The following is a 13,220-nucleotide window of genomic DNA, read 5'->3' as shown; positions in this document are numbered from 1 at the left end:
CACAGATGCCACTCATATCCTGCATTGCTACGGCTGTGACACAGGCAGGCCAGCAGATGCAGCTCCAATTTCACTCCCAGCCTGGGAACTTCAATATGCCATGGGTGCACCCCAATAGAAAAAAAAAAAAAAAGAAAAAAGAAAAAGAAGTACAGTAAAGACAAAATCATTATAAGAGAAAAAAATAGGTTCATGTAACATTAAAGAAACCAAAGAATGGACATCAGCATTGCCTAATGGTTTGGTGAAAGGTGAAAACTGAGAAAAAGTTCATAGATTTTCAAGCTGAACATTCTTATTCACCTTCCAGATAGTATGTGCTCAGATAGTTTTATCCTCACATTTTAAGAGGATAAAAAGTGAATGATTTATGAAAAGAAGGTTCCTGCTGGAGAATGTTCTTTACAAGGTTGAAGAAGAAAACAATAACTTGTTGGAAATAAAAATCAAATTAAGAACTTTTCATTTTACAGATGTGAGAAGCTTGAATAAGAAAAAAATATGAATTAAAAAAAAATACATTCCGAGTATCCAAACCAGGATATTTTAAGTACTAACAATTAGCTTCTGTTATGGACTCAATGTTTGTCACTCCTCCCACCCCAAATTCATTTGCTGAGCCCTAACCCCCAAGGTGATAACATGTGAAGATGAAGCCTTTGTGGAGGTGATTAGGGTTAGCTAAGGTCCTAAGATAAGGTCCTATGAGGCCCTCAAGATGGGAATGATGTACCTATGAGACACCAGAGAGCTTGTTCTTTATTTCCCTCTCTACACATGCCTGCACCAAGGAAAAGACTGTATGAGCACAAAACAAAAAGATGGTTATTTTTAAGCCAGGAAAAGAGCTCTTATCAGACCGCAGACAATGCTGGCAGCCTGATCTCATATTTCTAGCCTCCAAAATTGTGAGAAAACTAATTTCTGTTGTTTAAGCCAAGTCTCTCTGGTATTTTGTTACAGAAGCCCCAGAAGACTAAGACAGTCTCAAAAAGACCTGGCTTATTTTCTTGTACATAATACCATCAGCTGGAATCTCTCCATAACATCAAGATAAACTTTAGGAGGAAGCTGTAGTCGAACTCAAAATTCCCTTGCTAAATCTCTCATATTCCTCAAACCCCCACAAAATTTCTCCATTATAGTAAGAAAAATAGAAAATTACTATCATTAAAATAGCAGATCAGAAAATATATCTGACATGAATAATAGACTTCAGAAGGTACAGAAGGGGTTATAAGGGGAAAAGGAACAAATATTGACCTGCTGCACTGGGCAGAGACATAACAGAAGAAGTGAATACAAAACAAACATTGGGTTTCCTCTTAAAGTGAGCAAAGTAAATCTATCTCACAAAATGGCTAGGAAAGTTTAAAATAAATAATTTTTAAGTGAATGACTACCATTGTATCAACTAACAAATTTTACCCCAAGAAAAGACAATATAATATCCAAAGTTATATGTGGGCTTGTAAAGAGACCCTACACTAAAGCAATGTCACCAGGTACTATGATTCCACTCAGTCGGATTCCAGTATGTCCAAGCTTTCCTTCACTCTAAAGATTCCTTTTCACCCATGCTAACTGCACACAGTCTGAAGAAGTCTATTCACACAGGTGATAAAATATTTGTAATGTCAAAGAGATTTAAGTTGGCATGCTAATTCTGTTCTAATCAACTCATCCCTCTCAAAAGTGCTTTTTGAGAACACATGGCTCAGTTCCCTCCAAAAAAGGTATTTCAAGGGTTCTCAAAAAACAAACACAGAGAAGCCACACCTTGCTTCCCCATTACCACTTAAAATGTTTCTATTACCACCATGCCAATGGCATGTCTGAACTAGTGTTAATATTCCTATCACTGGTAAGAAAAATATTAGTATAATATCTCTAGTCATAGAATCCTAAATTGTTACTCTCATACAAAGCAAACAGCAAACTTTTGCATACATACCATAGATCTAGGAAAATGGTAAGGGAGATAAAATTACAACATTGTAAAAGGTTACTGGGAAAGAACGGCACTGTAAAATAGATAGAGTTCACATTTCTAAGGAGAGAATAAACCATAGGAAACTACATAAAACAGAAAGAGTCTCAAGGACTTATAGGCTGTCAAATATTTTGGAAGGAAGAAATAGCATGAACTTGGTATGCCATATGGCATGGTACACATTTCCTACTGAACTACTGTAAAAATTTAACTATACAGAAAAAACACTGGTCACATAAACCCAAGCAAGTAACAATAGGCATGTATCTAACACAGAAGTGTTAAATGATTTATAACCAAACACAGAGGCCTCAAAACACTAAATAGTATCTGATATTAGGAGATCAAGTTTCAGGAGATATAAATTACAAAGTACCTTAGAAGGAAAGAAGGGCATTTTCATATATTTTTTCCATACATATATATATACATATATATGTGTGTGTGTGTGTATATATATATATATATACACACACATATATATATCAAGTTAGGAAACAGCTGCACCTGGGGAAATTTGACAGACTTTTGGCTCTATCAGAGAAGACCTGATTTTCCTTTGAGGTCAAATTTGGAATCTCCTTAAAAAAAAAAAACTTCTTTGTCTTTCAGAGTGTTTTTAAAGTTTAGGTTCCAGCAGTGCTTTTCCTATTCACTTTTCTCAAAAAACTAATTAGATGCCAAAACAAGAAAGGAAGGCAGGTAAAACTATGCAAAGGAAGAAGAAAAATATGTCTGAACTTCACAAACATGGGTTATATCATCTCTGGAAGACAGGACATAGCCTGGAAATATTAGTGTTTCAATCATCTACTGCAAAACTTGACCAGTCAGGTTAAACCAGCTCTTTGTGAAGATTATTTTTAAAAGGTGCCATTCTGAAATTTTCCCATTCAGAATAAGCTTTGGGGAAACTTATGAAAGGCAGAGACAAATTCTTCATACTACAAAATAAAATACTTTAAGTGTTTCTTTTTTTTTTGGCTGTTGTATATAAATTATACAAGAACAGCATTTCAAGAGGATGAGGCGATTAAAAATAAAGAAACAAATAAAAAAGAAAATAAAAATTCCAAAGAACTGCTAACACATCTAAATTACACCACTACTATATTTAGAGGAAAAAACTGGTAGTATTGATGCAATTTTACATGATTCAAACTACATATGGGACATGGGAAGACAATGTTAAGAATTCAAAGCTCATCCACGTTATTTGGAGAAACCTGACCCAAATATATTAATCATCTTCCTAACTTTTACAAACAAGATGAAAGAGAAGATGGGTAATGTGCCTATTCTTACTCTATAATGTTAGTTTCTAGGAACCTTAAGCTTCCATATCACAGCCACATTTAAAACCCCAGGCTCCCTTTCCCTGCAGTAGGTCATGCCATGCAGAGCAGACATAAGAACACTGCAGTTATTTAAAGGAAAAAAAAGGGAAATAAAGAAAGAAAGAGAGAGAGGGAAAGAGAGAAAGAGAAAGAAAAAAAGAAAGGAAGAAAGAGAGAGTGAGAAAGAGAAAGAAAGAAAGAAAGAAAGAAAGAAAGAAAGAAAGAAAGAAAGAAAGAAAGAAGAAAGAAAGAAAGAAAAAAAGAAACAGCATGAAGCAAGCTCCAAAAGTGCAAGGCTGAATTGGCTACATTAGCTTACCATATATTTCGGATCTACTCTCCTCTGAACTAGACTTTGTCTTCTTGGAGGAGCTATCTGTACAAGAGCGGGAGAAAAGGAGAGAGATATAGAAAATATGGAGACCAATGTAAGGGGAAAAATTCATGGGGGGAAAAAGAATGAATCATGATCAAGTTAAATCGTGCAAACAAAGCATGAACATCACAGATGATAGCCCTTAGAATAGTCACGAACAGCACAGGTAATGACATTTTAGATTTATTGAAGAAAAGACAGTGCAATAAAAATATGTTCAAACAAAACAACACATGAAAAATCTACAAAATACACCATCTGACAATTGTAGAGATGACAAAAGCACTAAAAGCTATAATAATCTCCTTTTGAAGCATTGAATACCACTTTGCTACATTTGTCTTTGGAGATGTGCACATCTCAGATGAACAATACAGAATAAGTCAATCTAACAAGACTATAATGCTTCTATGAACACAGGGCAGAAACTTCTGACCCTAAATATCAACACAATAACTTAATCATATAAATGAAAGCTTCTGAGCCCTAAGACATCGAAATTAGGTGTCAGAAGTAAAGAATTACTTCTTAATGGAGATCCAGAAGTTACATATTATATATACCCACTACCCAAAACCCCCTAAATTGATGGTTGGGATTTCATTTTTAACCTACCATGCAAGGAGTAGTTTAGTAGCTATTCACTTCCCATTCCTCCCTACGTAGATAACATTTATAATATTTTTTTCAAAATAAACAAGCAGTTTACACTAAAAGTATAAAACAGCTTAGATACAAAAATACTCTACTAAAAATTAAAAATTTTATTTCTAAGTGAAATTTATCTAAAAATAGATACATGTATTTATCTGAGACCTTAGCCTTTACTTAATCTTTTGTCATAGGAACATACAACTAAATAAAATAGTATATGCACAAAGAACAAGTTTCAAATAACAAAAGCAAAATTATCAAGCAACTTTTATAAATTAAATACTGAGTTTACAAGGGGAAAGCAAAAGCCTATGTATTACAAGAGGGGTTCAACCTATATTTACAAAATTAAGAATATAAACAGTCAAAAGTCCAATAGCATGAAAACTGTAGGAAAGATCAACATTATTAGGTTGAAAGAGAACTCTCTAAGTTTAGAATACTTTTTGACTGAAGAAAAAGGGATTCCTGTTCATCTGTTTACTCTAAAATAACACATTAATTTTTGAAGTATTTTATCTAATAATCCAATTTACCATGATCAATATCAAATTTTTAAATGACTACAGAAATTTATAGTTGTTATACCCTTGATTTTATAAACCTACTACTGTGCATAACTAAGATTTACCTTATTACTAAGTCCTTGGTCTTATCCAAATCTCCAATTATAATACAGTAACTATTTATATTATTTTTAGGTATAATACAGTCTACAATGATGCTGCCATAGTGGAATCCATAGTGCTGAAAGTTAAAAATGTCTGTATTCCTCCTGAAGGCAAAGGTTTTATATTATGTAACTGAAGAAGAAAGAGTCTTAAGTCAAATAGCTACTCTGGGTGTTTCACGTAGTTATGTAGCTTAAGGTGTATTATTCTGAACTTTACTATTCTCAATATTCTTTGGAAGAACAAACAGTGTTTTACCTGTGGGATCAAAATCATGTGATGTACTGCGCTCAACTTTCTGCTTCTTATCTGTTGGTGACTCTCGGTTCAAAATACTTCCATGCCTAAATTAAATAACAGCAATAAAATATTTATTACAAGAAAACCATTAGAATAAAAAATTTCAAAATCCCAGGTATGTCTTATAAAGAGAAAACAAGAAATCAGTTTAACTTACAGTCTCATAAACCTAATTCATATTTTTCAAGGAGTTTTAAAAGTCAGTCTACGCCATGTGCAATATATAGTCTATTCACTTGTTTACAGAAAGTTCTTAAAAATAACAAGTAGTATTTAGCAATCAAGTCTATTTTATTCTTAGAAATAAATTAAATTTTTAAAATAGTTTTCACTGTAATTTCCATTTAACAGATAAGAAAACAGTGCCTAAAAGTAATTAAACATATCTCCTCACTCTTATGTATAACTCTGGTCAAGTTCAAAATTACTGTGTAAATACAGCATGGATGAGAACAGTTTAAAAAAAAAAATCTTAGGCAAGCCTCACTTAAATTAGCCTTGCCTACAGTTCAATGGCCATAGCATCCATTGAAGTCTTTGTAAGGCCCAGAAGACACTAGAATTATTATTTGTCCTATGCCTACCCAACTACACTGATCTAATAACGCCTGGGCAGCAAAAAAAGACCACTACTATAATACATACACTACTAATTAGTTGAAATGTCAAGATTAGTATTAGTATCTTAGACTATACCATTGCTAAAAATGATATAAGTACTATAATAATTAGGAATGACATACTATCTTCATTTCAAATAATATTTATGACAATTAAGATGAGAGAGAGAAGAGATGCCGAAGACCAAATAATGAGGAAGCACTTAATCCCAGGAAATGAATAAATATGGAGATAAGGATATAGGCATGGACATTTGGACATTTTAGATTTTTTCCTTTATTGTTTTAGAGTAATTAGGACTGATCCAGTTTGACAAAGTTCAGTAACTAAGGGCAGTTATAGTTAGTTACCCAAGTGATAAGAACACATCAAAAACTGGCAATCCATTTACACTCCCCAGCGCTTCGCTAATGAAAACAGTCACAACAGATTTTAAAATTAAATCTCTTCATAGGGAGTGAAGTATCATTTTGAACAAACTTTTAAAATGCTTACATTAAAAACATTAAAAATGTTATCAAAATAATGTCATCTTCCAGAAGAAAATATGCAACACCTGTTACACTTAAATTTGTAGACTATTTTGAAATTTTAAATTACTTAAATCCACATTTTCTAAAACTACAAAAATGTGCCATAATTTCAAAGGAACACTTCTAATTAAAGTTTAACCTAACATATGAAGTGCAATTGAACAACTTACCTTATAGGTTTTTTGAGGGGAAACCTGAAAAAAAAACAAAAAAATAGATGTAGTTATTTCACTTGTGAGATTATTAAATTTACATTCCATGATACCAGAATAAGGGATTTAAATCTTATGCTAACTTTCCCGAAGCAAGAGTCAACAAACGTGGCATTGAATACTATTTTCTTTTTTCATGGCCAGTCACAGCATATGGAAGTTCCCAGGCCAGGGACTGAATCCGAGCCACAGCTGTGACCTAACCACAGCTGTGGTAACATCAGATCCTTTAACCCACTGCACCAGGACAGGGATTGAACACACACTTCCACAGCAACCCAAGCCACTGAAGTCAGATTCTTCTTCTTCTTTTTTTGTCTTGTCTTTTTAGGGGTGCACCCTTGGCATATGGAAGTTACCAGGCTAGGGGTCAAATCCAAGTGGTAGCTGCCGGTCTATGCCACAGCAACTCGGGACCTGAGCCAAGTCTGAGACCTCTACTACAGCTCACGGTAAAGCTGGGTCCCTGACCCACTGAGCGAGGCCAGGGTTCAAACCTGCGCCCTCATGGACACTAATTGGGTTCATTACTGCTGAGCAAGGACAGAGTTTTAATCCACTGAGCCATAGCAGTAACTCCGGATATCATTTTTTAATATCTTAACTATTCTGTTAAATTTGAAATTGTAGGTGCATTTACCAACAGCTGTTCCTGAGTATGGGTCCTCTTTTTAAAAACCTACATAAAAGGAGTTCATCTCTCCCCATCCAAAATATCTGGGTGCTGATTACTGCTCTACTGGTCTGTGTCTACCCTTTGATCATAATCAAATCATGATGCTCAATTATCTGTGTCTACGTAATAACAAGCCCAGAAAAAATTACCATTGGAGTTCTATCAATTATTAAAAATACGTTCCAAAAGTAGAAAGCAGAGTACTTTAAAATTTTTTTCCATTCTGAAAGTGAAAAGAACTACAGCCTTTCCTCCTGGTTGTCTTTTTTAAAAAGAAATATTACTGGAGGCTTCCTGATAAGAGTTTGATGCTATACATAAATGCCAACCTAAGTCTAAAAGAGTGTTCTCAAATTTCCTCCATTTCCTCTTCTTCTTTCTGTCCTTTTTAGAAATTATCTTAACCTATAACATTTTATGTGAAGATTACTTGGTCTAGATAATAAGAAAAGGGCTTATAAGAATATCAGTAATTTTTTTAAAAGGCTATTAGTACAGGTAGTAAGAAATAAGCATAAAACAATAGTTGAATGGCTATTTTATTTGGCATGGAGGTAGTTTAGTTTAAAACAAACAAAAAACCTCCCACAAAACCTAGGTCTAAAGTACAAGTTTAATTACAATATCCTCTAATTCCTGTATAAATCAAAATTGATCCAAAGAAAAACTTATTTCCTAGTAAGTGACAGCATATTAACTTAAAACCAACTTAGAGATAACAGGGAAAGGGGGTTCTGGGATAATTGAGGGCACTGTTCTAGAGAATATATTGATTACAAAAAAATTACCAAATCTTCAGAAATAAGAGTTCCTCAGTAGCCATCTGTACTTGTTGGGGGAGGTGGGAAGGAATAGGATTTAAATTAAAAGATGAACATTAGAGTTGGCAGAAAAGAATTCCCAACTGAGTTTCTGCAGAGGATAATACCTGCAGTTAGCAACCTTAGCCACTTGGCCCGACAGCCATTATAAAAACTCCTACCCCAAAACAATGCTGCTTGCGTCAGGAACTGCATCATCCAGGGAGATTCTGGTAAAGAATCCCGGAAGTTCCCAGACTACTGATTGTAAACCAGTTTCCTGAGCTATTTTCTCTTACAAGGGAATGGAAAAGAAAGGGAAAGAAGAGGACAAAAATGGAATGAGAAAATGAAGAACAAGAACTACCCTACATGTAACTTGCTTATCATAACTAACTACACATAAAGTACAAAGAACTTTTTTTAAAAAAATCTTTAAATCACAGTACTTTCCTCTGATCACCAAATTCCACTTTAAAGGATGTGGTAAAACAAATGTGCATGTACGTACATATGTGCAGCTGTACATGTAGATACTGCACCTAATAGAGTAAAGGGCCTTCCTGGCTGCTGCATTCTTTCCTCTGCTCAAGCTTAGAAAACCGTCAAGAGAATCCCAATACCTTCTGCTGGATATGAGATGCAGCTGTAACCAGATAGCTGGAAGTAGAAAGCTAGAACCCCAAAGAAAATCCTAGGGCTAGAGTTGTAGATTGAAGTCACCAAGCAACTGATAGTCACTGAAATTTAAAACAGCAGGTAAAGGAGAAACCACCAAGGATCGTGGGAAAAAAGAAAACTAGCTTCTCAACAACTAAGAATGGATCTGAGAGCCAACAAAGGAGATTAAGAAGATCAATCCTGGAGTTCCCATTATGGCTCAGCAGTTAAGGACCCAATGTTGTCTCTGCAAGGATGCAGTTTCCATCCCTCGATCCCTGGACTCACTCACTGGGTTTAGGATCTGACATTGAGGCAAGCTTCAGTGTGCATCACAGATGTGGCTCCAATCAAGTGTTGCTGTGGCTGTTACAGAGGCTGGCAGCGATAGCTGATTCGACCCCTGGCCCGAGAACATCCATATGCCCAGGTGCAGCCTTAAAAATAAATAAATAAATAAATAAGATAAATCAGAAAAGAGAAAGGGTTGTCCCAGGGACCAATAAAGAAGCATTAATACTTTCAAAAGCTAAAGAAACGCCAGTCCAAAGGATAAAAAAATGGCCATATTCTAAGCAACAGAGTAACCCAACACTAAGGCGATGAAACAATTCTTGTGTACAAAAATCCTGTCTCTTCAAGTCCCTGTCCACTGTGTAGTCCAGTCATAAAAACTGAGGAAAATCTCCTTTGGTTAGATATTTACACAGAACAGCTGTATTTGAATGATGATGTAATGTTAAATGTGCCTAATTAATCAAATGTGTCTGGTTTCATATTGATAACTTGGACATTTAGCCAACAATGACCACATTTGCGTGTATTTATATATGTGTATATGTATTTTTCTAGATATAAGATAAAGTCAAAGTGCCAATATGAAGAACCATAGTAAGTGAATGAAAGGGTTCTGAGCTGTTAGGATAAGGTGATTAGATGCCCTTATTTTTTGTTTGTTTGTTTCTTTTTATGGCTGCACCTGTGGCATATGGAAATTCCCAGGCTAGGGACAAATCGGACCTGCAGCTGCTGGCCTACACCACAGCCCCAGCAACACCAGATCTGAGCTGCATCTACAACCTATGCCACAGCTAAACCCACTGAGCAAGGCCAGGGATCAAACCCATATCCTCACACAGACAACATCAGATCCTTCACCTGATGACCCATATAGGGAACTCCTAGATGCCCTTATTTTTTATTACCTATACTAGCATACTTATATGCCAAATATCCTAACCAAGGGTCTCACTCAACTGAGTATACCTTTTCCTAATTAGTTCTGAGCTCTAATATTAAATCACTAGGGAGCAGTATACAGAGGCCCCCCGCACCCCAATTTTGTACTTTCACATTCCTCCCAGTATGTTATTACAGTGCAATGGGAAAAGTGATTTGGTAATTAAATAACCCTAACATAATAATATATATTGGAGTAAAGCAACTATTTTTAGCCAGGTTTAACTATTCTACAATATATATACACACACATATTTGATGTTATCATTGTTTTTAAGATTTTAAGACTGTTAAACAGAATTTCTTCTGGATTAAAAAAAATTGTAAAGGTCTGCCAAAATTTCATATTCCATATTTGCTTATAACCAATAGCCTATTAGAAACCATATTTTCCTTTTACTGATTTTGCTGAGAAAAAAGTTTGGCCTTTGATACTACTCCAGTGAGAAATGTTCTAAAGGAAGAAATAGGGATATGACAATCCCTGTTTAATTCCTACCCTCTGTCTCCTCTAAGATAGTAGACTTTTTTCCCTTTGGATTTAGTTATGATAAGTAACTTGGGAGTCTAGATGGTTCTTAATAATGGATGATTGAAATGAAGGAGAGGAAGTTAAGGAAATTTTACCCACACTGGATAGTGGTCAAGCTTTTATTAACAGTCAAACAATGTTAACTACTAAATTTAGAATTCTCAAAAATTCCATTGTAAGATGCATCCTGATTTTAGCGATGTTAAAATGCAGGAAAAAAAAAAATCACTCCAGTGAGGAGAGCTACTAGACAAAGAATTCTGAAAAACAGACAATAATTAAGATAATGGTAAGGCTCGATGCTCGTAAAATGATAATAAATATCAGTGCAAAAAATAGACTACTTCAATATTGTTATAATCAATGAGAATTACATGTGATCTCAAGGCCTTAGGTTCAGGGACTCCTGAGAAAAAGCATAACTAGGTCATATGCTAGTTTCACAATTAAAAGGTGCTTTGAACTTGGGCAAGTTGCTTAACCTATCTAAGAATCATCTGTAAAATAGTGATAATACTAGTACCTACTTCACAAGTTTGTTTTGAGGATCAAGTTAGAAAATAAGAAGCATTGCCTAACACATAAACCATTTAATTATTATCAGCTATTAGGAAAAACAAAAATAAAATATGAACTGTAGTGGCATGCCTCCAATCACATAGAAAAGAAAAATAAAGACTAACAATATTCAAATAGGTCTTTAGCTCAGTAAAACCCACAGAAATGCATGACCAAATCCAGTGATGAGACCATCAACTTAACTTGCCAAGTCATATTACATAAAATTAATGTCAATACTCAAGTTAACAAACTTCCCAAATGCTACAGGGTAAGAAAAACAACAACAACTAGGTTACAACCAACACTTTTAATTTTCCTAGCAAGTAAGGTCAGTGATTTTTTGCTTAAACATAGTAAAATTATGTTGACCATACCTGCCACTTAGCAAAAAAGTCCATTATTTTCTCATCTCCTTAAAAACAGCAACAAAGATTAAGCCATTTTGTGTCCTGGATGTAAATCAAATTTTTCATTTATCTATTTCTAAAAAATAAATAAACTGAAGCACAGAATTTAATTTTGAAATTACTCTACTATGAATATGAACCAGCTAGCTCAAGTATTATACCACTTTTCACAAAATAACAAACAAAACAGCTACAGGGACATTTGTCTGCAATACACAATGTTCTTAAGTATAGGGATTTAGCTACATAGTACTGACTTCAGCTGAACTTTTAATTTAATCTTTAGATCTCCCAAAAGCAAGATTAACAGAAGGAAAAGTAGCAAATGGCCATTACCATTCCTCCCACCAAAAAAACACCAGTCATAAGTCCTTTCACCACCTACAATTTATAATTGGTTAAGCTTAGAGTCACTACAAGAACTAAAAATTTTGGAACTAGCCAAAAAAGTCTGAACATTATCTACCATTACACTTTTTTATTAGCATATAGATCCAAAGCATGAAAAGTTTAGCAGAGCTGGCCATAAAACATTAATTAATTATATCAGAAAGGCTCTAAAGCAGAAGCTACAGCTGACAAAATGACTCATGGAGAATTCTTCACGGTGTTATTAGTTTTAAACCTCTGGGCCTTGCGATACAAACCACAGAATGACAAGGCCCAAGGAGCTCAGTTCTGTGTAAATTCCAAAAATGATTCACTAAAATGTAATGTAAGATTCTCAAATTCTTTTTTTTTTTTTTTTTTTTTTTGGTCTTGTCTTTTTAGAGCTGCACCGTGGCATATGGAGGTTCCCAGGCCAGGGGTCTAATCGGAGCTGTAGATGCTGGCCTACACCAGAGCCACAGCAACGCCAGATCTGAGCCATCTCTGCGACCTACACGACAGCTCATGGCAACACCGGATCCTTAACCCACTGAGCAAGAACAGGGATCAAACCCAATACCTCATGGTTCCTAGTTGGATTTGTTTCTGCTGTGCCACGATGGGAACTCCAGATTCTCAAATTCTTCAACATAGCTTAGTATACTGCCACTTTTACTGAATACCTTTTTTTTTTTTGTCTTGTGTCTTTTTAGGATCACACCCGTGGCAATATGATGGTTCCCAGGCTAGGGGTCAGATCAGAGCAGTAGCCACCAGCCTATGCCACGGCCACAGGAATGTAGGATCCAAGCCACATCTGTGACCTACACCACAGCTCATGGCAACGCCAGATCCTTAACCAACTGAGCAAGGCCAAGAATCGAACCCACATCCTCATGGATACTAGTCGGGTTCATTAAACAATGAGCCATGACAGGAACTCCTACTGAATAAATACAAGACAGAACCTAAGTAAATGTCTCTTATTTCCTGGACATACTTTGACAAATCAAATAGTAAATTCTAAATTACTTTAATTTCCTCTGGCAGAGCTATTATAAATTGGATATTGGTTGTTTCTGAACTGGGAAAAGTAATGCACAGTAAAAATAAGAGCTTATTGAAGATTTTCATTTCTTTATTGACAATCTGGATGGAACATTACCACTTTTGCATTTCCTGTAAGGTTTCTAAATAAATTTCCTTTGAGATCATGAGTCTCACTATTAACTTACAGAGTGTCTTCTTAGGCTCCAAATTATTAACTTCAAAAAAAAGA

At 35.0% G+C, this 13,220-nt stretch overlaps 1 protein-coding gene across 7 annotated transcripts in view; it reads right to left on the bottom strand.

The window, feature by feature from the left end:
• Positions 1-13,220, bottom strand: part of ARHGEF12 (Rho guanine nucleotide exchange factor 12) — a 146,469-nt gene that overhangs the window by 77,518 nt on the left and 55,731 nt on the right. For 4 of the 7 annotated variants that reach the window (XM_021062986.1, XM_021062985.1, XM_021062983.1 and 1 more), the window contains exons 2-3: positions 6,656-6,679; positions 5,290-5,375 (exon numbers count right to left, since the gene is read on the bottom strand). Coding sequence is in view for 4 of the 7 variants with exons in the window: in XM_021062985.1 (XP_020918644.1) it covers positions 5,290-5,375; positions 6,656-6,679 (110 nt within the window). In the remaining 3 variants the exon portion in view is untranslated. Of the gene's footprint in view, positions 1-3,649; positions 3,707-5,289; positions 5,376-6,655; positions 6,680-13,220 lie in introns of all 7 variants that reach the window. The other 3 variants (XM_013979482.2, XM_021062982.1, XM_021062984.1) reach the window with 1 other exon arrangement.

This window comes from Sus scrofa, chromosome 9 (assembly GCF_000003025.6).
Source record: "Sus scrofa isolate TJ Tabasco breed Duroc chromosome 9, Sscrofa11.1, whole genome shotgun sequence".
NCBI classification, from domain to species: Eukaryota; Metazoa; Chordata; class Mammalia; order Artiodactyla; family Suidae; genus Sus; species Sus scrofa.
Note: the sequence above shows the minus strand (reverse complement) of the source record. Positions and strands in the feature narration are given on the sequence as shown.